The 22,940-nt window shown below is 53.4% G+C and overlaps 1 protein-coding gene and 1 long non-coding RNA gene across 7 annotated transcripts in view; one reads left to right on the plus strand and one right to left on the minus strand.

Annotated features, from left to right (window-relative positions):
- HNF4A (hepatocyte nuclear factor 4 alpha) overlaps positions 1-22,940 on the minus strand; it is a 60,196-nt gene that overhangs the window by 8,897 nt on the left and 28,359 nt on the right. For 2 of the 6 annotated variants that reach the window (XM_025998752.2, XM_025998751.2), the window contains exons 1-7: positions 16,694-16,968; positions 12,738-12,912; positions 11,365-11,459; positions 6,375-6,481; positions 5,516-5,671; positions 1,979-2,066; positions 697-852 (exon numbers count right to left, since the gene is read on the minus strand). In XM_025998752.2, coding sequence (XP_025854537.1) covers positions 697-852; positions 1,979-2,066; positions 5,516-5,671; positions 6,375-6,481; positions 11,365-11,459; positions 12,738-12,912; positions 16,694-16,808 — 892 coding nt within the window. In that variant the 5' untranslated portion in view covers positions 16,809-16,968. Of the gene's footprint in view, positions 1-696; positions 853-1,978; positions 2,067-5,515; positions 5,672-6,374; positions 6,482-11,364; positions 11,460-12,737; positions 12,913-16,693; positions 16,981-22,940 lie in introns of those variants that run through there. The other 4 variants (XM_072735777.1, XM_072735776.1, XM_025998750.2 and 1 more) reach the window with 3 other exon arrangements.
- Positions 20,700-22,940, plus strand: part of LOC112920085 (uncharacterized) — a 38,873-nt gene continuing 36,632 nt past the window's right edge. Inside the window, exon 1 of the long non-coding RNA XR_003235016.2 lies at positions 20,700-20,986. This is a non-coding gene — a long non-coding RNA (uncharacterized lncRNA). The remainder of the gene's footprint in view (positions 20,987-22,940) is intronic.

Below are 22,940 nucleotides of genomic sequence, written 5' to 3' on the forward strand. Positions count from 1 at the left end.
ATGAAATCAGGCTTTGCACAAAGACATAGCTAAAAAGGCATTCTGTAAAAATGCGGGTGGAGAATCAGTAGATGGAATGGAGAGAGGAGAGGCAACAACATAGACAATCAGTAGAAACACTAAAATCACAGTGCAAATACAGGAAGAAGATGGGAGAGAAAAGATGGGAATCGTGACAGAGAAAAGGGAAATCCTCAACCAGGGCAGGAGGAAAAATATGATTGAGAATAGCTAAATCCAGAAAGAGAAGACTTAGCATTTTATGTAGAGCCCGAAGAAACACTTAGAAGACTCAGAAATGGTTCCCCCATGGGGGAGTAGGCTTTAGCAGGGAAAGTGGGGTGGGGGGACAGTTTGCATTTTAAGTATGTGCAGATCTTATTTTGATAAAAATGTTTTGGGAGTAAGAAGAAAAGATGAAAGGAAAGAAAAGAAAGAAGATAGGAGGTAAGGAGAGAATAGGAAGGAGGAGGGGACAAAAGGTAAAGGGGGGAAAGAACAGAACAAAGCCTTTGGAGTCTGTGTGCCTTGTTGAGTCACATCATCCCTCTGAACCTAGGTCTTCCTCATCTGTTTAGTAGCTCACCCAAACGGCCTCTCCCAGTTGATCCTGGGAATGCTGGGTACTTAACCCAGTAGGAGAAGTTTGACAGAGGGTCTGGAGCATCAGGGGTGGGTGAGGGGTGTGGACTGTACCTGGGTCAAAGAAGATGATGGCTTTGAGGCAGGCGTACTCATTGTCATCGATCTGTAGCTCCTGGAAGGGCAGCACCAACTCGTCGAGGATGCGCATGGACACCCGGCTCATTTCGGCCAGCTCTGGGCAGTGGCGAGGGACGATGTAGTCATTGCCTGGGTGGGTTGGGAAGGAAAGGGGATGACAATGCCATCTTGGATGTACTCTTCTCCCCAGCTTTGGACAGGCCCTGCCCTTTGCAGTTGCAATGCCACTGGTGCCCATGGGAGAGGGCCCCATGGGGATTGTCATGCCCATTTTACAGATGAGGAAATGGAGCCCAGACTAAAGGAATGAGTTGCTTGAAGTCATTGGACTGGGCCTGGAGTCTGGTTTTCTAGGAACCTTTCACACTCCGTTCTCTAATACAACCTGTAAGACTAGTGACATTCAAGGGCCACTTGGGAGGCACCAGTGCATCAAGGTTAAAGGCTCAGATTCTAGAACTAGACTGCCTGGGGTTGAAATCCAGTTCTAAAAAAAAAAATAGAAAGAAAGAAAAGAAATCCAGTTCTACCATAACTAACCATATATATTTGGATAAATTACTTTCTGTGCCTTAATCTTTTCATCTGTAAAATGGGGATAAATAATAGAGCTTACCTCATAGGGTTGTTATATTAAAAGAGTAATGTTTGCAAAGTACTCAGACTAGTATCTGGCCCGTAGTGTGATCTCTATAAGCATTTATTTTTTTTTAAAGATTTTTACTTATTTATTCATGAGAGGAGAGAGAGAGAGAGAGCGAGACAGGCAGAGGGAGAAGCAGGCTCCATTCCAAGCAGGGAGCCTGAGAGCCTGATGTGGGACTCAATCCCAGGTCTCCAAGACCACACCCTGGGCTGAAGGCGGCGTAAACCGCTGAGCAACCCGGGCTGCCCATCTATAAGCATTTAAAATAATACATAAACATGCCATGGAAGCATAAATGACATAGGCCAGGGGGGTTGTGCCTCTCCTGGTGGCCTCTTGCCCCTGCTCCAGAAAGCAGACTAGAGTGCACGGACAATTCCATGGATAACCCCAACTGTGCTCTAACTGTAATGCTAGAGAACTTCCATTCCTTGCATCCACATTTCCTTGCATCTGAGGGGAGGATCCAGTTGGGAGCACTGAGAATGGCCATTCTTGATTTCTCTCCCTCTTCCCTGCATGCCACCTTGGAAATCTCCTGTGCCTGGGTGCATCTCCCCCAGGGCATGCCCTCCTCGGAGCCCTGGCTGGGGCAGGCAGCCTCCTTACCTAGAAGCAGAACATCCTTGAACACCATGGATCGCTTGGTGGCTCCAAGTAGCAGGTGCTCACCGGCATGGGCTCTGAGCAGGGCCACCTGGAATAGAGAAGGGATGGTGTCCGGCAGCTGCATCCCTGCAAAGGTGTCTGCACCCCCTGGGAAGTTGCTCCTAGCCAACCCTGGACAAGTCGGCTTAATGCCTCCCTTGCCTTTACCTGCCTGATCAATAAAATGGGCATCAGAAAACTGCTGCCTTCCTCCCATAACCAATAAAACCTGGAAAAGATTCAGCAGGAACCTGGAAGGGCAAAGAACATGTACTCAGAGCTCACTTTATCTGTGAACTGCTACATCCTTGGGCAAGTTGCTTCTTCCCTCTGGGCCTCATTTCTGCACCTAATGAAACTTAACATTCTCAGTGTATTTTTTTCAGCAGAGGTTCAACGCCTTTCATCAGACTCTCAAAAGGGTCTATAAGCCAGAAAGTTCTAAATCTGTGGCCTTGGGCAGCCCTGGTGGCCAATTGGTTTAGCGCCACCTTCAGCCTGGAGCAAGATCCTGGAGACCCGGGATCAAGTCCCACATCAGGCTCCCGACAGGGAGCCTGCTTCTCCCTCTGCCTGTGTCTCTACCTCTCTCTGTGTGTCTTTCATGAATACATAAATAAAATCTTAAAAATAAATAAATAAATATAACTGTGGCCTTGAATTCCTACCCATGGGCCACCAGCTACAGAAGATTATGAAGAGTACTTTATAAAATGCAGATTCTTAGGCCCTGCTCCGAGAGATTCTGAGTCTGTGTGTACAGAGGCGGGCCCAAGGATCTGCATTTTACAAGCTCCCCAGTTGATTCTGATGTGCAGTTGGGTCTGGGAAATCATTGCTCTGGAAGGTCTCCAGGGCACCTGCTCACTTGACATTTTAAGATTCTAGGGTTTGGAGAGCTAATTCCAAGAATTTGGACATGGATGTTGGTTTCCAAGGCCAAGGTGTGAGCGCTGGTCCTTGGCAAGGGATGAGCTTGACGTATCCCTTCCCTGCAGAGAAGACAAAGTGGCTTTGGCAGCCTGAAGTCCAAGGCAGGGGCCCAGCCAGGATGACGCTGTCTGTCCTTTCTGAACCATCATCTTTGGTGCTTGCATCAGGCCAAAGGAAGGCAAACATAGCAGCTGGTGAAAAGTAGTAGCAGACTGGTAGCCTCAAGGATCCTGTCTGCAACATCGGGTGAGAGAATTTTGGAGATCTTTTGGCAGGCTAACCTAGGAAGTAGAAGTGCTTTTGTTCATTCTATTCATCTGATTTTTCATTCTTTTGGTCGTCAAATGTTAAGCGGCTACTAGGTGACAGACACTTCTTAGGAAGGAAGCATGAGAAGGAGGGATGGAGAGAGGGAAAGAGGGGGATGAGAGTCATGGAATAAAGAGCAACGGGACAAGAGGGGCTACATTAGATGTCTCTCTAAGGAGGAGACATTGTCGAGGGCACGAAAGGTAGTTGGCACATAGTAAACATTCAATAAATATTTATTTGAATGAAGAAAGGAAGGAATGGGTGAATAGATAAATGAATGAAAAAAAAGATAAATGAATGAATGGACAAACTCATTAACTCCCTCTCCAGATCCAGCCCCTCCTGGGCAGTCACCAGCTCTTCATCTATTCTCCCCAGGTTATACCTTGTGAGGATGACAAGAAAGAGGAGAATGGCAAAGAGCCTTGCAGATGAGAGACCACTTTCCATGACCAGGACAAGCGAGGCCAAGGACACTTAATGCTGAGCACTTCCCACTCACCAGGCACTGTGGGAGGGCTTTCATCTCAAACCCAGGGGCAGAAGCCTGGGAACCAAATCCCCACCTGTGGCTGTCTTGCTCTGCCACCTGGGGTGGATCCCTTTCCCTCTCTAGACCTCAGCCCTTTTATTCGATGCTACTCAGCCTCCTAGGTTTCCATGGATGGAGGTGAGGCCCAAAACAAATCAAGAATCGAACAAACCTGGAAGATGGTTTCTGGGGCAACTATCTTGGGCAAGATGGGCTCCTTATACACCATGAATGGGGAGCTGGGAACCCTCCTGACATGGCGGCTATTCCAGGGGTGGACAGGCGGGGTGGGGGTGTTAATGATTGTCCTGTGTTGCTGGCCACCCATCACTGCTCTCTAAGAATGCTCTGAGCCCCAGCCAGGGAGGTTTGGGTGGGAAATTGAGGTTAACAATTGCTCAGCTTGGGGGTATCTTATTGCCCTGCTGAGCCCCTGGGAAGGAACAGAAGGGATTAAATATTAATACAGACTCTCCAGCAGAGGAGACCAGGGCCAGGACACCAGGAGCAAGGGGAAAGGCAGGGGCAGCTTGGCTGACATCCCCGGCCTGTTATCCCTCCCAAAGCAGGGAAGGATCCATAGGACAAAGCCTCTGATCCAGGGACCAGCCAAACCAGTGAGAAGGACCAACCAAACCAGCGTTTCCACAGCATGTACCACCATAGGATGCCAACAGGTGTTCCAAGAGAGTCTGGGGGTTACCGGAGTTTGAGAAGCCCTGGGTCCCACAAAGTTCAGCAGCTTCCTGGCCTGAAGGACTTCTCAGAAACCTGAATTGTCTAATATACATCACCAGGGTGTTGTGTACATGTGCAAAGGCACTGATGGGTCTGGGGTGCTGTCCCTTAACCCCCCCCCCCAGCTTTCATCTGAGCTGAGAGGGTGACCCAGTCCAGCAACTCTTCACCAGGCAGGAGAGGCCTACGAGGTGCCTGGTCAGGAGTGATCATTTGCAGTATCTTGGAAACTCATCTGTCCTCAGACGTGCACCTCCATTGCCCCAGTCTCTTTCCCTATCCCCAGGACATTTTTTTATTCCAAAGAAGATACTTTGGGAAATAAAACACTGAATCAAACCATCTTGGTGGGATACAAGAGTGAAAATGACATTTAGGGAGGCCAGCTGTGGCCTGGGTCACAATGTCAGTGCTCTATTAGATGATTAATGCATTTCAAATGGTGATGCCCTTCATTTTTTCTGAAACAGATATTTTAATTCCCACTTTACAGAGAAGAAAACTGAGGCTCGGAGAGAGGAAGCAATTTCAGTCTCAGAACCAAGGCTCAAGCTCAAATCTAATGATCCCTGGCTCGGGGGTCCCTGTCAACATGCCCCAAGGAGAGCTGTGTGGTGCAGGAGTGCAGTGGCTAGGTGCCTGGACTTTGGAGCTTGCCGACCAAAGTACACTTGCATGCACAGTGTTCTAATCCCAGCTGTGCTGGATACTAGCTGTGTGACCTTGAGCAAGTTACTTAACCTCTCTGTGCCCCAATTGCATCACCTGTAAGATGGGAATGACAATAGCACCTAACTCATAAGGCTGCTGGCTGGATTAAATGAGTTAATATTTGAATAGTGATTTAAAAATCTCTGGGCACACATGAGCTCCATGTGTGTTCTGTTAAATAAAATCAAATCAATCCAAGGCTGTACCCTAAGTGGGCCGCAGGACCCACCTGCCCAGTGCTCCCCCTGCCTGCAGACCATGTCTTCTCTCACCTGGTCATCCAGAGGGAGCTCACAGAAAGCAGGAATGTACTTGGCCCACTCAACGAGCACCAGCAGCTGCTCCTTCATGGACTCACACACGTCTGCGATGCTGGCGATCTTCTTCGCCCGAATGTCTCCGTTGATCCCGGAGACGGGAGAGGTGATCTGGGGGGAGTGAAGGATAATGCTTGGGGATGGCCAGGCACTCCCTACAGTCTCTGTCCCCTGCACAGCGCCCCCCACCCAATAGTTTCCCTGTCTGGAAAAGGGGAGATGGACTGTGGATGCCTCCCACTTCAGGAGGAAGCTCAGGGGCCAATGAAGAGAAGAAATGATGCCAAAGAAGGCAGATATGAGGAAAGAAGGCTCCCCCTGGGCCTCCACCTGCTTTCTGCACCCACCTCCTGCTCTCCTAGCTCCTTAGAACCCCAAGAACCCCTCAGCCTTATAGGAGAAGCAGGGGATAAATCATCATTCTTATCTGACAGGTGAAGAAACCACAACCCAGAGAGGTGCTGTGACTCGCCCAAGATCACATAGCAAGGGATAGCCTGAGCCCCTCTTTGTGGGGCAGTCCCCACCTTATGGGGATAATCTGTCTGCTTGTCCACTAATCTGGAGCTAAACTGATCTCAGGCCCTCAATGGAAGCAAGCTCTGCTGGGCCTGCAGATGCATGCAAAAGGATGAACTAGAAAGTGCCACAGAGTGCTAGACCTGGGTTCGAGTTCTGTCTTTGGTACTAAACTGGCTCAGTTTCCCTTCTGTGATATCCCAGGACCCTTCCAGCTGTTGCTCCAGGGCCTGGCTAGGGAGGACAGGGGTGGAGGTGAGACCCCTCTCTGGTGGGTAGAGGGTCATCCCAATACCTGCTGGGACAGGACCTCGGCCTGCAGCAATGCATTGATGGAGGGCAGGCTGCTGTCCTCATAGCTTGACCGGCGAGTGCTGATCCGGTCCCGCTCATTTTGCACAGCTGCGAGGAGGCAGAGAGAGGTGAGGAGGGAGGACAGGGATGGAGTGGAAGGGAGGGGAGACTGCTCCCTTCCTGACTGCTGAGGAGTGGATGAGGTGTGAGGGGAGAGAGTCTGACCCACAAGGAATACTGCAGGGCTGATCTGGAGTAAAGGAAACACATTTGGAGGTGGGAGTGTGGGAGGGTACAGTTCAGGGGGGCATAGCCTGGACGTAGGACTAAGGGGAGATGGATTACAACCCAGCGCATGGAGGAAACTTCTAAGCACCAGAACTGCCCCCAACACAGTGGGGTGCAGCAGGAGTGATCCACCTGGCCCTGGAGGGACACAACACAGTGATGCCTTGGCAGAGGGTTCAAGATGGGTCTTAAGTATTGAGTAAGAGATCTGTCTAGATGACAGATTCTTAAGTTCTGTTTTGGAAAAGGGTCCCTTTTGTTCCAGATGAAAGTGTGTAAAACAAGCAAAATGAACTGCTCTGGGTGACACAGATCTGGCCCGGGTGTTCCTGAACAGGAGACAGAAGGCCCGGAGAAGGGCATCTGGAGGTCCCACCTGCCCTGACACTCATCCATCAGCAGGAGCTGCATCTGCTCCAGGCCAACCCTCTCAGAGACAGCAAGAAAAAGCCCCGGCTCCCTCCTGCCCTGCTGCAGGCTCTCCCCCAGGAGCTCAGAGCCGCAGGCCTCCACCTACTAGGGCCCCACTCCTGCTTGTGCATCCCCGTCCACATCAGTCCTGGCCTAAGATATAAGATGGACCTTCTGCTGCCCTGGCCCCGTCTCCTGGAGTCCAAGAGGCCTCACTGTGGGACGAGGCTTTGCTGAGGCTGGTAGGAGGGAGGGCGAGGCAGCACGAGCCCGGGGTACCTGTCTGGAACTGGCCACTCACTCTCTGTGTGCTGGTACGAATCACATCCTCTCTCAGGGCCTGTTTCCCGCCTACAAGCATGCCCCCCTCTCTCTCAGGGGCCACCCCTGCTCATGTCCACCTGCTGTTTGGAATCCCCCCCCAACTCCGGGCTGGGCCCCGCTGCCTCTTCGCAGGAGCCGCCAGGCTCTTTGCTTCTGGCCTCGCCCTGACCGTCTGGGCAGCTCTCCGAAGACAACGGGACCTGCTAAAACTGATCGAAGTCACATCCCCCCACTGCTCAAGACCAGGGAGGCCCCATCTCATGCTGAGTGACATCACAACCCCTCACCATGGGCCTTCCTGTCTCATCCCACTCTGTCCCCCAAACTACCACTGCTCCACTGCTGGGAGGTCTGCTCCCCCCACGGCTTAGCTGCTTCTCACTCGGCCTGGCTCCACGCAGACGGCACCTGCTCAGTCAGGCCCTCTGACCACCCTGCCTGATGCAGCATTCCCTCCCTTGTGCTCTGCCCCCGATTTATCCTGCTTTCCTTTTCTTCTGGGCCCTTATCATGGAATCTCTTGTTCATTCCTTTCCTCTCTGTCTCCTGATGGGAAGGAATGCTCCGGAAACCTAGAACTCCGTTTCTGCTCACTGCTGTAGCCCCAGCGACTAGAAGGGAGCTGGGCACACAGTAGGTGCTCAAGAAATGTCTGCTGCACGCATGAAAGAAGCTCTGATTCCCAGGTGGGCCTGAGGCCCTGTTTCTCGATGGCACATCCACAGGGCAGCCACTCAGCTTTCTCATGATTTCACACCTTGCTGAAATCAGAGAATGAAAGCCAGACAGTCTAAACCGAGCCCCGGCGTGAGTGGGTCCCGAGGTCAGGGATCTCTCCTGAGACCCACCAGCCGGGACAGGGCCAGCCCCCGACCGCTCCCCGGTGCACGTGGCAGCCCTGCCCGCCGACACCCCTCCCTGGTTGCCAGGGCCCGCACCCACCAGGGCGCCGAGGGGAGGCGGGCCCAATAAAAGGGCTGCTGTCAGCAGCTGCGGATTGGGCTTCCCCAAGGTTAGCCGGTGTTATCAGTGCCCAGCGCGAGCTCAGTCACGGAATGATGTTTTCCAAATGTTTGCTCAGTATTAGCAGGGTCGGGGACCTAATGTAACTTCTATTGAATATTAACCGACCTGGCCAGAGGCAGAGAGGAGGACAAGCCTGTCTTCCCAGAGAACCCCTGGACGGGGCCCATGGCGGGGTGGGCCAGGGTTCTGAGGAAGGGCCCATCAGACTGTCCCTGGCCCACCGCCAGCCTGTACCTGCTGCACCCTTGGGCTCTGCTTCCTGGGTAGGCTTCTGTCCAGGGGCTGGGCATTTGTCCTGGGTCTGCCAGCCAAGCCCCAGGTAAATGTCATCTCAGGTTAGAGGAGAGAACTCAAGACCCGCAGTTGGGCCCACGGACCCCCAGAGTCTTTCCTTCCAGGGAACCCACTCCGGGCCACTGTGGAGTCCCCTGGCTGAGACTCACAGGCCTGTGGGACCTGGAGCCCTTTCCCGTGGTCAGGAGGAAGTTTCAGGAATCTAGACCGGAAAAGATGACTCCAGGCCGAGCCCTCCCAGTTTCAACTGGTGTGTGCCCAGCTCGGGGGGAGCCTGAGTCCTAGTCCTGACTCCACCCAATCATGTCGCCTGTCTGGCTTCAATTTCCCCATCTGTAAAGTAGGGAGGGGGTCGATTTGGTGACCTTGCCTCCACCCGGCCAGCCCATAAATCCTGCTGGCAGCACAGGCCTTCCTGTCGTTGGGGACCACTTCTTGGTTTCAATTCCTGAATCCTAAGGCTATCAAAGAAGAGAAATGAAAACTTGTCTCAACTCCCCCGATCATAGAGGCTTCCACCAAGAAATCTCTCTTGGCTTTGGGGACTTGCCACCAGGCTGATGAGGGGTGTTGAGACTACAAGACTTCCGCAGAACTGGTAATATTCTTTCTTCCCAGAGCTTGGCCCCCATGACAACCGAACACTCTGCTGCCCTGACCTATTCTGGAAGCAACCAAGTGACTGCTGGTGCCATGATCTTCAGGTTGCCTGAGGCATGCAAATTACTAACACTTACTAGCTCACACTCACTCACCATCAGCCAATGCTCCTATCCTCCTGGCATAAAGCCTCCTTCCCTGAGCCAAGAAACACGGGCTATTTTCAAGGCTACACTAAGGCAGACTGGCCTGGGGCTCTCTGTCCCCTTGCAGGAGCCAGGATATGGGTCTGCTGCCTCCTTGGCAGCTCGGGGGCAGGACCAGGGAACAGACACACATGTCCCCGTGGGGTCAGGTAAATCTGTGAGTGCATAGCTGGACTCAGAGCTGGAAGGCACCATTGTCTCCTCCTCATTTTATAGACAGGAACACCGGAGCCCAGAAGAAATGTCTTCCAAGTGACTGACCCTCGTGTCAATGACTCTGGATGTTAAGCAGAGACGTATATAAAGACTGACCACATGCAGGCACCAGGCCACGAACAGCCTAGGAAGGCGGCCAATCCTTTTCCTGCCTGTCTGTCACAAGGCCTGAAATTTTACCACGGAAGATTCAGCTCTCGAATCCAAAACCGTAGCCTGTTGGGGAATAAAACCACTGGCTGGGAGACCCACAGAGTGTGAGGCCCCTGGTTCTCAGTCTCTTCCTTGCCTCCAGTGGCGCAGACGTGTGTCACAGTCCCATTTCTCACCTTCCTCATTCTGCAAAGTGGTACCCAGTTTGGAGGAGAGAGACTCGACCCCACTGAAAACTGGGGAGGAGGGGACTTTGTGCTTTGAAAAAGCCCCTTCTTCATCTGAGGCTTCTCACTGCCCCCCCCCCCCCACGATCTGGGCGCTACCATTGTGAAGTTGGCAGCAGGAGGGGGCCTTGGAGCCCACCCAGCACTTCATTGAAGTCAAGTCCAAGTCCCCTACAGGACTTGGGAGCTCAAAGCAAGGCCCTGCAGGCATGACCCACAGACACATTCCTAGGGATGGGCTGGGCAAAATGGGGTGGGGTGTGTGGGGGTGGTGTTTGAACAGGACTAGACCAAGGGCTGGGCTGGTGTGCCACAGCTGTGGGTGAGGAGTGAAGGTCTGGGGCCAGAGCGGGGAAGGTGAGCAGAGGGGAGCAGGAGATGGAGTAGTTGGAGGATTCCTGCTTCTTGAGCTCGGGCTGCAAACATTTTAAATCTCCTGAGGTCTGGAGGTCATAAAGGAGGCAGTGCTGAGGTAGTGCCAGATAGTTGTGAACTCTAGTCCGAGGCGCTGGGTGCAGACCTCAGGTCTTGACCAGCTGTGGGGCCTCAGGCAAGCTGCTGAACTACTCTGGACCTCAGTCCTCTCATCCAGGAAAAAGGGGAATGACAATAGTGGTGGCCACATAGGGTGCCACGTCACTGGTCACTGGTATCAAAGCCCAGCCCAGTGGCTGGCATCTGCTGGTAGAAGAAGGGAGGCCTGGGGAGACCTTCACAACTATTGCGCTCTGGTCTTCCCCTCTGCCTCCACCCAGGGCAAGTCTGACACGTCGTTCCCACGCCATAGAATGTGAAAACTTGGGGTCACCCGATACTCAAGAGTGAAGACTACGGAAGGGGGGGCGCTTATCCCTGGGACTGGAAGCTCAGGAAGAGAGCTCCCCCCACCCACACCTCACTGTGCACATTGGCTGAGTGTAGGTGGTGGGCACAGGGGCATCGGCGATGTCATCCTCGGCTCTCTTCCTGTTTGAAATAGTATATTAGAGCAAACGCCCAACTGGGCTGCCCATGGTGGTGGTGGCGGCTGGGAACCTGAGTAGCCCAGAGTGAGAGCTTATCTCTTTCTCAAGACCAAGCCCAGCCCCTCCCTGTGGTCAGATTGCCAGGCCCTCCCTCCTCTCAGCCATTAGCCATTCACCCTGGGGCCTGTCACCGAGTCATAAAGTGTGTGGCCCCAGTTGTAAACGTCCTCAGACTATGGGTGGGGGTGGGGCAGTGAGGTGGAAGGGGGGTCGGGGCTCACCTTCCTTCTTCATGCCAGCCCGGAAGCACTTCTTTAGCCTGCAGTAACGACACTGGTTCCTCTTGTCTTTGTCCACCACGCATTGCCGACTAAACCTGGGGAGGGCGTGGATGGTTGGATGGAGAAGGGACAGCCCGCCTGAACGGAATCCTGGCCATCCCAGCCTTGACTCCCAGCCTCCTTGCCTCCTTGCCTTAGGACTTATGCTAACCATGAGAAAGGCCCAATGGACTCTAAATTCTAGCCCCATTCTGCTGAGGCTCGGAGAGGTGACATGAAGTCTGGGATGGCAACCTGATGGCAAAACTGAGCTGGAACCTCTAGCCCCTTGAGAACCAGGGACAACTCTTTCTATGACATTCTAGGAAAGTGCGAGGCCCATAGCAGGCTCCTGGTTATGGCTCAGAGTCCATACTTGGTCCACAGAAGTGACTCTCTGGAGGGGACTGTAAGTAGTAGTAGTACCCCACAGTGGTTAAGGGTGGCACCCTGAGCGTCAACATGGGTCTGCCATTGACTCAAGTTGGATGACCTTGGACAGATTCCTGGCCCTTTCCAAGCCACAGCTTCCTCATCTATAGCAACCATGTCAGAGGCGTGTTGATGGGTAGAAATGAGATAATATGTGGATGGGACTTGGCACAGCATCATTCTGTAAATGACAACTACTCATAACTGAGTGCTATTATTTTATTATTGTTGTTACTCAGAATGGGAGGTGTTGTCAAAGGAAGCCTTGGAAAGTCCTTGGGATAGGTAGAAAGGCCCAATGGACTCTAAGAATCAGAGATTGGCCCCAGGAAAAGCTCCAGGTTAGGGGGATGGGCCCCATCCTCTGAAGCTTCAGAGGAAGCTTGATCCCAAATGGACCCTCATTTGCTAAATAGGAAAAATAGGGATCCCTGGGTGGCTCAGCGGTTTAGCGCCCGCCTTCGGCCTAGAGCATGATCCTGGAGTCCCAGGATCGAGTCCCACATCAGGCTCCCTACATGGAGCCTGCTTCTCCCTCTGCCTGTGTCTCTGCCTCCCTCTCTCTCTCTCTCATGAATAAATAAATAAAATCTTAAAAAAATAAATAGGAGGAATAATGATGGGCTTGTAGGGCCAGTTAAATACATGCAAAGACTCAGTATATCTGGCATATAGTAAGTGCTCAATAAAGGGCAGTTGGTAGCTTTATGAGTGAGGTTCCTAGAGAGGATGTTCCCATCAGGATCCCTGAGGCACAAGAAAGCAGAGGAAGCTTAAAGGCCTCAGAAGGCAGATGCTTCTGGGACCCAGTCAGGGAGAAGATAGATTCTGGGGAACATCATTAGCCTCAGTGCACCCATTGCCCAGCTAGAGAAATCGGGCTCCAAGCAGGGGCTCCTCACCTGCAGGAGTACATGTGGTTCTTTCTCACGCTCCTCCGGAAGAAGCCCTTGCAACCGTCACAGCTCGAGGCACCGTAGTGTTTCCCTGTGGCCCGGTCCCCACAGATGGCACACAGAGCGCTGACCCCCAGGCTGTTGGGTGCGTTGAGGTTGGCACCTTCTGATGGGGATGTGTCTGCACCAGAGGAAACAAGAGTAACACCTCAGGACAGGCAGGAATTCACTTCCCAGAGGCTCTGCTCCCCTGATGGCTTAGATCCAGAAGCCAATATGAGCATTGTGGGGATCTCCACCACAGGGCTTCAGCCTCATCCAGACCCAGGTGATGTTCCCACTCCCTCAATGACCTTGAGCAAGTCCCTTGGCATTTCGGAACTCCTATTTTGCATCTATTACTTAGTGATGGTTGTGACATGGCTTCAGAGTCACTTGCGAGGGTGTGCTTCTCCATGGTAGAGGCTGCAAGGCCGTTTCCTCTGGGAAGTAATGAGAACCTGGCCACCCACTAGGATGCATCTGACTCTTAGGGACCCCAACTGACTGGGCAGAGGGTGCCGTGGAAGGGACAAATACTCCCCTATCATCTGCTCAGAACCTGCTCAGGTCCTGTCCCTCATTTCTCAATGTACCCAGAAGCCTCAAAAACTCTCCCAGGGAATGGGAAGACGCACATAATGGCCCATTTGTCCTCCTGGGAGGGTCATGGCAAGGTTCTGGGCATCTTTCAAATACCACCTGTCTCAGAGGCAAAAGCTTGCATCTGTATGAGAAGGGTGATAAGAGGCAGGTGGCAAAGATCGTGGATGAGGTTGCTTAGGGTCCTGGGTGCTAGTCCAGATGCTGCCCCTAACTCACCTGTGACCTTGGGCAAGTTCCTTTTCCTTGCTTCAAGTCCCCCTAGGCCTCAGTATCCCTACCTGTAAAAGGCAACCAGTTCAACTGGTCTGGTTGTTTGCCTTTTGCCTTTTTTTTTTTTTTAACTTTCAGTAGCTGAACCATACTTTTGTAAGCAGATCTTCCATCAAGGATAGACCTCTTGGAGAAGATGATAAACACCATGGACCATCTCCTCAGAAAAATGCGTGCATATGCATATGCATATGCACACCATGCAGTCATATGCACACATGTTTTCATATATCTATGAATCCGACCTTGAATTCCTAGGGAACACCCCACTGAGAACTGGAGGGGGCATCATGCTGCAGTCAAGAGCACACACTCTGTAGTCCTTCCGCCAAGCTTAAGTCTGAGTTTGCCCACATCTTAGCCGTGTGACGTTAGCTGTATGAGTTTACTTCTCCATGTCTTTGCTTCCTTGCATGTGAAATAGGAAGCATAATAATCCCCTAAGACTGTTATGAGGATTCACTGAATCAATGTATATGACATGCTCGGTACATAAAAAGCACAGTATCAACATTCACGAAAGAAAATCTTTTCTGCAGAATCAAACCCCTGGAGCAGATGATGTTCAGCTTCCAGGAATAAACGGACACCATCGCATCTCATCTCTGCTGTCGCCTGGCTGACATCTCCTGGATTCCTAAGGGTGCCCAGAGCTCAGCCCCCTCCACTTGGTGAATTATTCCCGGAGATGGGGATAATTGTTAAGCCATGTTGGTGCCCTTTCTCCCTCAGCCTCACCTCCCTCAACCCCGGGGGAGATATGACCCCACAACTCCTGGCCATTCAGGTGGAGGCTGGGGGCAGGCGTTCCTACATCCTGCACAGAAGGGGCTGGGTGCTGCCAAGTGTGTCACCTCACTGCTGTGTTCAGCAGATAGGTCCCATTCTCCAGGAGAGAATGCCAAAGCTCAGAGAGGACCAGTGATGTGCCCAGGGTCATCATACTCCTCTTGAGCAGAGGTGCCAGGTTTACAGCCCAGGTGCGCTGGATGATTCTGGCCCATGCTGCCCTTCCTGGGGTGGCAATGCCAGTGGAGAATGCAGACCTTTCTTACAGATGCCCAGTGTTCTGGAGATGACCCATGTGGGGCCAGGACCAGTTACCAGGGCTGAGTACCAGGTGCTTCATCTTACTTAATCCTCTGGTGAGCTCTGGGAGGCAGGTGCTATTATTCATTCCCATTTGACAGATAAGGAAACAGAAGCTCAGAGAGGAAAACCTCTTGTGGAGTTCACACAGGAAGGAAGGGTCCATGCCAGAATCTGAGCCCAGATCTTTCTGGCTCCTGAGTTGGAGGCTGTCCTATCTACGGGACGCCCAGCGGTGGCCTCCACCTCAGGCGCACACAACTCCTGGGAGGTGCAGGCTCTGCAGGGGTGATGGGGCTGGTCCCAGGGAGTAGTCTGGGGCTGGGCAGTGGCCAGGAGTGTGACAGTACATAATGTCCCTGTGGGGTCACACAACACCCTGCCTAGTACAGAAGCATCTTGTGTACCATTTCCTGTTTCTTTTCCCCTCAATTCCCTTACATGGACACCCCAAAAAGCTGGCCAGCCAGCAGGCCTGAAGTGATTAAACCCATTCTACAGAAGATAGAGAGGCTAAGAAAAGGGATATGACGTGTCCAAGGTCACACAGTGAGTAGGTGGCAAGGGCAGGTTAGCACCTGGTGAGGAGGCTGACATGGGCAGGGCAGTCACATCTTTCTGACTAAGCCAAACTAACCACAAGCATTACAGACCTTGGCTGAGCCACAGAAGGAAGGCAGGCGGCAGGGTGACCTCGGCCACCTGCCCCCACCTCTCCTCTGAGGCTGGCCTCTGGAAGCTACCTGGCTTCCAGGCTTCCTCCCTGCCCCTACCTCCTTGGGGAGAAGAACCTCCCACCCCTGCTTCCGATGAGCTCTTGGTGATGTGGGAGCAAATATATAAACCTGGGGAGAGACACAACGTGGGCAACAAAATCTGCACAGAGAGAAATGGACGTGCGGCTCCTGTGAATCTCCTTTGGCAAACGGCAGTATCAAACCCCTGCGCGTCATGTGTTCATGACCGTGTTTACCGGACAGTATTGATCACTCCCCAGTCCGGGAACGCACGCCTATACACAAGCAGCTATAAACGGGGCCCAGGACAGAATGCCCATCTAGGACACATGTCCAAAAGGCAGAGGGCGCACCAACACAGATCCACCTCCGCAGCACAGCACATGTGTGCAAACATCCACAGATACACGTACACACGCTCACTGCTGCTCACATACATAAGCAAGACAAACACACAGGCACCCCCGGGGACACCGACCATCACAGACACGGTAATCAAATGCGCATGGAAACTGACACAGAACAGGCACACCCAGACAAACACAGACGTGCAAATGGTCCCCAAAGGTACATACGTGTTTGCCAACACAGCACCCCCCACCCACACACTAGTGCCCAAAAACTCATGCGTGCACTCCAAGGAGAGGCCGTGGGGACACCACAGCGCACACTGCTGATTGGCATCTCATTGAACAAAACTTCCCTAAGAATTCCATTTTATCCTAAGTGGGGCGTTCACCCCAGGAAAGTCCCAAAGACACCCAGTTGTGCCCCCATCCAGCATCTCTAAGGACATAACATACCTTTCTACCTCTCTGGACCTAAGCCCAAAGGGTTCAAGAAGGGGCCTTAGTCGGGCCCAATTATTGGAGCCAGACACCAAGAGGGAGTTCACCATCATGTCACCGCCCGCTCCCAGGGACAGGCTGAGCAGAAATAGCCTTGGGGTAACAGGGACCAGCCCGGCCAGACAGGAGAATACCTGGGATCGACTTTAGCTGGAGAGCTGCCCACGCAGGCCTCCCCTCACCCAGAATGCCTCTGGTCACTGTACCTGGGCACACCTGTCTCACCTGGAGACACCTGTACTGGCCTACAGGCCCGACCTGCCGTTTTCGATCACTCTTCTCCCAGCCCAACACTGAGTGCCGCAGATCCGCTCCCATGTCTGGGCATACCTGTTCCCGAGCGGCGCACCTGGACACACTCGCCCCCACCTACCATTGCCCATCGTCAACACCTGCACGTTCTCGAACTCAAGGGTGGTGTAGGCTGGGTCCAGCGCGGCACTGTAGTCAGCCATGTCCATGTCGACGAGGGTTTTGGAGAGGCGCATCCTCCCCTTCCACACCTCAGCCGCTCGCCCTGCCCAGGATGACCACCCCAAAGGCTCGGGCAGAGCCCTGGCCCCCGCCCTCCGCCCTCCCACCGCCTCCTCCCAGGGGCCCTCTCTGCCTTCCTGCGTTTCAAACCGTCCTCTGGGAGGATCTGCCGGGAGTCCTGGCCTAGCCCCTGCGGAGGGGTGGAGGCTCTGCTGGGAGGGGTGGGGGTTAATGGTTAATCGGCTCCCCCACTGGTGGATAGGCTGGGCGGGGCTGCCGGGATTTGGCTGTTTGTTGGTTTCTGGTGGACACGGGGGTGCTATTACAGCACTTGGGGCCCCGATTCCCTGACATCCAGTTATGGATTTCTGTAAGACAGGCACACGAACTCGCCGCCACTCCCTTGGCCCCTGACTCAGCCACCCCGTCGAGTCACGGTCACCCCAAGTCAGGCATCCTCACTGATGCGCTCAGACACTGACAGCCCACCGCCTAGATGCCCTGACTCAGTAACTTCCCAAATCATTGACTTCTACCCTCAATCTCTTGAAGAGATAAAGCTGCCTTGTGGCACATGAATTAAAGACCTAAATCCCAGGCCCCAGACACCAATCTTCTAGATCCTCCTTCCGGGAACTCCCAGTTGCCCACCTTCGGGCGGGGGGGGGGGGGGGGGGGGGGGCAGCACGGACTCACCTGGGGTTCTCCTCCCCTGCCCCCCCACGGCAGCCTGCTTCTCAGGGCCCACCAGATACCATCTCCCATTGCCATCCCGACTCCTGCTTCCTTCCCCCGCCCCCCTCAACAGCCAGAGACCTGGATTACACTCAGGCGCCTACCCCCTACCAAATCGTGACTTTGGGTCAATGATTCTCCTCTCAGAGACTCAGTTTCCTCCCCTGTAAAAGGCATAATCGACCTCAAAGGATGGCTCGAGTATTAAAGGAGATGGTATCAGGCAGCACTTATCAAGCATCCAAGCCTCCTCCCCCCACCATTCTGTCTCTATCTCCCTCTTCTCTCCACCCATCGCCTCCTTCAGAGGAGCCTTTCCTTGTGGGCCTGTCACCTGAGCGGTCGCACGGGGCCCCACACTTAGGTCCCCATGTTTGGTTTAATGTTCTGCAATCAATTCTTCAGGATTTCTGCAAGTTCTGCTACTGGTCCTGCTTGCCTTCTACGAGCGTTCCTGGGAGGTGAGGTCGCAATGCAGGACGTAGAAAGCATGGGCAAGGGCAGAAGGGCCTAGACTCGGGATCCTGGGAGCCTGTCCTCCTCTGCCAGCTGGAGCAAGAGGGGATGAATTAGGGTGAGCGGGTTAGCAAGCGGCGAGGGGGTGAGCTAGTGATGGAGGGTTCGGAGGAATGAGCCAGTGAATTAGTGAAAGGAAATGAATCAGTGAATGAGTAAATAGGTGGCAGGTTTCTCTGTGGGTATATCAGGGGGAGAGGTGGTGTGTGTTCAAGGGTGGGCAGAGGCATCCTCCTCATTCTTCCAATTATTAGAAGTCCCTTCTCTGCCCTGGGTAGCCTTGTTCTGTCCCCTTCCATCTTCCCCTCCAGGGCTGAGATAGGGAAGTGATCGTTCTGGAAGAGAAGAGAGACTCGATTTGGTGTCAGGAGACTCAGGCTTAGGAGCTAGCTCCGTCACTATTCGGATGACTTTGTTCAAATCACATCTCTCTCAGGGCCTCAAGTGCTACATCTATAAGATGGGGAGATCTTAGCCCACTTGTCTGTTGGTCAGAACAAGACCCCCCAGGGAGGGAGAACCCAGAGAGGGAGGAAAACAGAGCCCCTCCACACATAATCTGCATCTAGAGATTTGATAAAGGCCCGACGGAGACTTCAATTCCTGGCAGGTCCCTCCTGTGCCCACTCGGGGACATCTGACTCTGGCTCCAGTAGCCAAGACAGACCTCAGCTGGGCAAGAGACCTGACTAAGGGATAAACACAGAGGAGGAAGGATAGCTCTGGGGGCTGGCCCCAGGTCCTGCCACCTGTCTGGCACCTGTGATAGGCCAGACACAGCTACTCCTCTCACAAGCCAGCAATATTTGGCCTACACACCTAGAGTCTCGTCAGTTCTCAGAGGCACACGATCTCGTTACCAAAAGTGAGATGTGATTATTGGTGTGTCAGAGTTTCGCTGGTAACAAAAATAGCAAGTTTTCAATCTCTATCGATGACATTTTAGATTGAATTAAATAAAGTCTATGGTCAACTGGGGTGAGTCATGTCATGCCACACACAGGACCCATTACACATAAGAACCACCAAGGTAGACAGTCCATATGTGACAAGCTACCAAGTACACAAAGCATGACATGAACACTTCACCAAACACACAACACGCATGATCCCCTGCTTCTGAGTTACAGTCTGGAAACCTGTTCCATACCCCGCCCACGTCCCACACATCACAACCTCCTCTGTATGCAAATCTATCCACTCTTGGACTATAACTACTGACACATGAGCTTCCATAATTGATTACATACATGATTTATTTCACCCTCAGCCGACCCCAAACTGTATCTTCTAGATACATTCCCTCATATGAACAACACACCGCCTGTAAGAGCTACTAGCTCTGTGATCTCAAGTAAGTCACTCTATTGAAGCCTTGGTTTCTCCTTCTGCAAAATGAACCTAACTTGTAGTTTATCGTGAAGGTTAAATAAAATAATATAAGGGTTGTTAGCCCTCCTTCCCTCTCCCCTCCACCACTCAAGAGGGTAAACCACAGGCCTTGAAATCAGAAGGAGCTAGGTCAAAATCCAGGCGCTGCCAACTTCCCAAAACTGACATCAAGTCCCACTCCTCCTAGCCTTAGTTTTGGCATTAGATAAATGGGTTGATACCTTCTTTGCAGGGATGGTGTAGACATTAAATGACCAAGTGTAGGCATCTGGTGCAACAGGGGCAATTATCATCGCTGGTGATTGACTCCTTGACCCACTAGTCATACAATTGGTGGCAATCAGGACCCCTGCTCAGGAGAACTCCTGGGGATGGCCTGCCCAGCCGTGGACAAATCCTGGCCTCGGTGCCATCGGCTCAGCAGCCACTTTTGCTCTCTGCCCTGCCCCGTGGGCTATCTGACCCCACTTGACATGTGGTGGCTCTTAGCAGATAACAGAGGATTTCAGAGCTCATGGAGAGGTCCAGCTCCTTCATATCATAGATGGAGAGACAGAGGCCTCTAGAAGGGCAGGAGGGCTCATTTAGGGCAGCCAGTGGGGAGGGGTTGCCACAGACCCAGCTGTGGGCAGGGTGCTCAAGCCTCTGGTGTGGACAGTGGTTAAGAGCGCTGCCACCCTGGACCACTTCATTTTCCTTTTAAACTATAGTAATGGCTAATGTTTCTGGAGAGAGCCTGTGCTAGGCCTGGTACTAAGAACCTTCCACTCTTCCCATCTTATCCACTCTGCTTTACAGATGACAAAACTAAGGCCCAGAGAAAGAAGGGACTTGCCTAAGCCCACACAAGGGGGACTGTGATCTGAGCCCAAGGCTGACTCCAGAGCTTAATAAGGGCTTCACCCCCTATGTACTGCCTCCCTCTGGGAATTCCAGAAAGAACACCAGAGTTCTGGAGCGCTGGAGCTGGGGACTCCATCACATTACTGTCCGGAGCTCAGGGATCTGAGGAGCCAAGGAGCCTGTCCCTGGTCACCTGCAAGTTCAGAGGCATCCTCCGGACACTGGCCACCCCAGGCTGCCTGGCATCTCAGCTTCCTCTGGGCTCTTACCACCCCACTATCTCTGGTCTCTCCTCACCCCGCCCCCACCGCCTGGGGAGTGGTGCAGGGAACCCGGACTTATCAAGACAAAGAACAAAAGTCGTGGGGGAAAGAAGCCAAGAGCCATCTCCACTCTGGGGTAGGGCCCTCCAGTTTCGCCCCTTTGAAATTTCAAATTCCAGTTTGTGGACAAAGTCCTAAACTTTCTCACAATATAGGTCCCCAACCACTGACCAAACTCCAGTCCAGGCAGCCAGCAGGCCCCAGGGCTGGTGTGGCCCTGCTGCTTCCCTTGGCAGTGCTGGAGTCCAGGGGAAGGGTCCTGGGCCAACCGGGGTTTGCCGGTTGCAGCCTCACCCCACAGGGACCCCTGCCTCCCATCTGAGAAGACAGCTCTCTCCTGGAGCTGGGATCTGTCGCTTGCTGGTGGCAACAGCAGAAAACAGGTAGGCCCCTTCCCTGTTCTGGGCATCTTCTCTTCCCCCTTGAATTCCTAAAACACTGCCCATACCACCCTCCTTGCCTGGATAAGGCTACATTGGCTTAATCCAGTCATGACCTCCCAGAACCTCAAGACTGGAAAGGGTGTCTCAGCCAACCCACCCATTCGGTGGATGGAAACACTGAGGCCCCCAGGGTAGTGGCAGCTGGCTGTAGGTTGAGCCACAGACCTCAGGCCCCTCCCTGAGCCCCAGAGAGTGGAAGGGACCTTCTCAAGGCCGCACAGCGGTAGAGGGCTGGGTGGAGGGGGGCTTTGCCTTCAAAAGAAGACCTCAAGCTCTGTGAGGACTCCTGTCCTTCATCCCAGCCCTGGCAGGTGCCTCCTGGGGACCCGGCACGGTAGACCGTTAGTTCTCTCAGTCGGTGATGGCCCCTGGGTTGCCACGGGAGGACTTCCGAGAGGAAGATGAGGGAGCTCGGGGCTGAAGGCCAGTGGATTTGGAAGGAAACAACATTCATGTGGTTAACTGATAACCCAGCCCCATCCTTGGGCCCCCAGAAGCCTCCTTCCTCCCTGTCCTCAGCACGATTAAGACGAACTTACTTGCCTGCTAATCATTGCTGAGCCTGTTGATTTTGCCTTAAAAAATTAACTGGGCATGAGTTTGCGGTTTGCCTCACCCCTAACCCTGAAAAGGCCTGGGTGGGCAGGAGGCCACCCGGGTTATGCAAGAGGCTGCTGGCCTCCCCACGCACATCCAGCGCCTCCTCTCCTGCTCTCCAAAGGGTAGGTTTTGCTCAAGAGTCAACAGTCTGCTTGTTGCCCCTGCTCTAGGTCCTGAGCAAATTTGCTCTGTTACCAAAGAGAGATAAAGGCAGCTGGGGGGGCGGGGGGGGGGGCGCTTTACAACAGAGATGCAGAGCGGCAGCTTTGAGCACGGGATTCTAGAATCCTGCATGGTCAGAGCCCGGGAGTGCTGAGGAGGATGTGCACCCACGGCCTTTAAATGAGATAAATGAGATTCGAGGCTCCCAGGAGCTGAGGGACGAATGCCCAGGCCCCACCTCACACTGGTGCCTCTTTGCTGTCCTCCTTTTAACATTTCCTTTGAAAGGTAGAGCCAGAGCTGATGACAGGACAGGAAGGGTGCCGGGCCAGCCTCCGCCCCTCACTCCCGATGCAGATGGGGGGAGGGGGGCAGGATGGTCCAGGGACAGGAGGTTGCCCAGGTGTTTAGCGTCTCCAGCTAGCCTGAGGAAGACAGGGGCCGTCTCCGGACTCAGTGGTGTGTTCTGGACAGGAGTAAGCAAGCCGCCCTGCTCTGCCGTGCACCTCCTTCCCGTGGCTGGCTGGAAGCAGGGTGGCCCAGAGCCACCTAGAGCCTGGGGAATCCACCCGGCCCGGGGCCTGCGGGCCCTCTGAGGAGCAGCCCTGAGCTGTAAACCAGAGGCTCCAGGTTAGAACCTCCTCGGCCACATCCTCTCTCTGGAAGCCTCAGGCCACAGAGAGAGACGCAGGGCCCTTCCCTGAGTCGGGACCTCTCGTGAATCTGTTCCCTCACCTGTGATTGGGAAAAATAATACCTACCTCCCAGGCTGGTTGTGAGGATGAAGCAGAGCGCAGACAGCCACGACTGGGGTTGATGCAGCTGTTTGGGGGGCTTTACACGGGTCAGTGCATTATCCTTACAACCAATCAACAAAGCAGGCAATAGTTTTATCACCATTTTTCAGACCCGAGGCACAGAGGTTTGGGCCATGTGTCTGAGCTCATTCAACATATAAGGAACAGGAGCGGGGATTCCAACCTGAGTGGTCTGGCTCCAGAGTCTGTGCTCCCAACCCCGGGGCCACCCTGGCTTTCCAGGGCTGACACTCGATGCCCAAGGCAAGTTGGCCAGGATGATGACAAAATAGGCTCCATCCTGAGGCCCATGTGGGCTTTGTGCATGGACTGTG

Source organism: Vulpes vulpes, chromosome 14 (genome assembly GCF_048418805.1).
Source record: "Vulpes vulpes isolate BD-2025 chromosome 14, VulVul3, whole genome shotgun sequence".
Lineage (NCBI taxonomy): Eukaryota > Metazoa > Chordata > Mammalia > Carnivora > Canidae > Vulpes > Vulpes vulpes.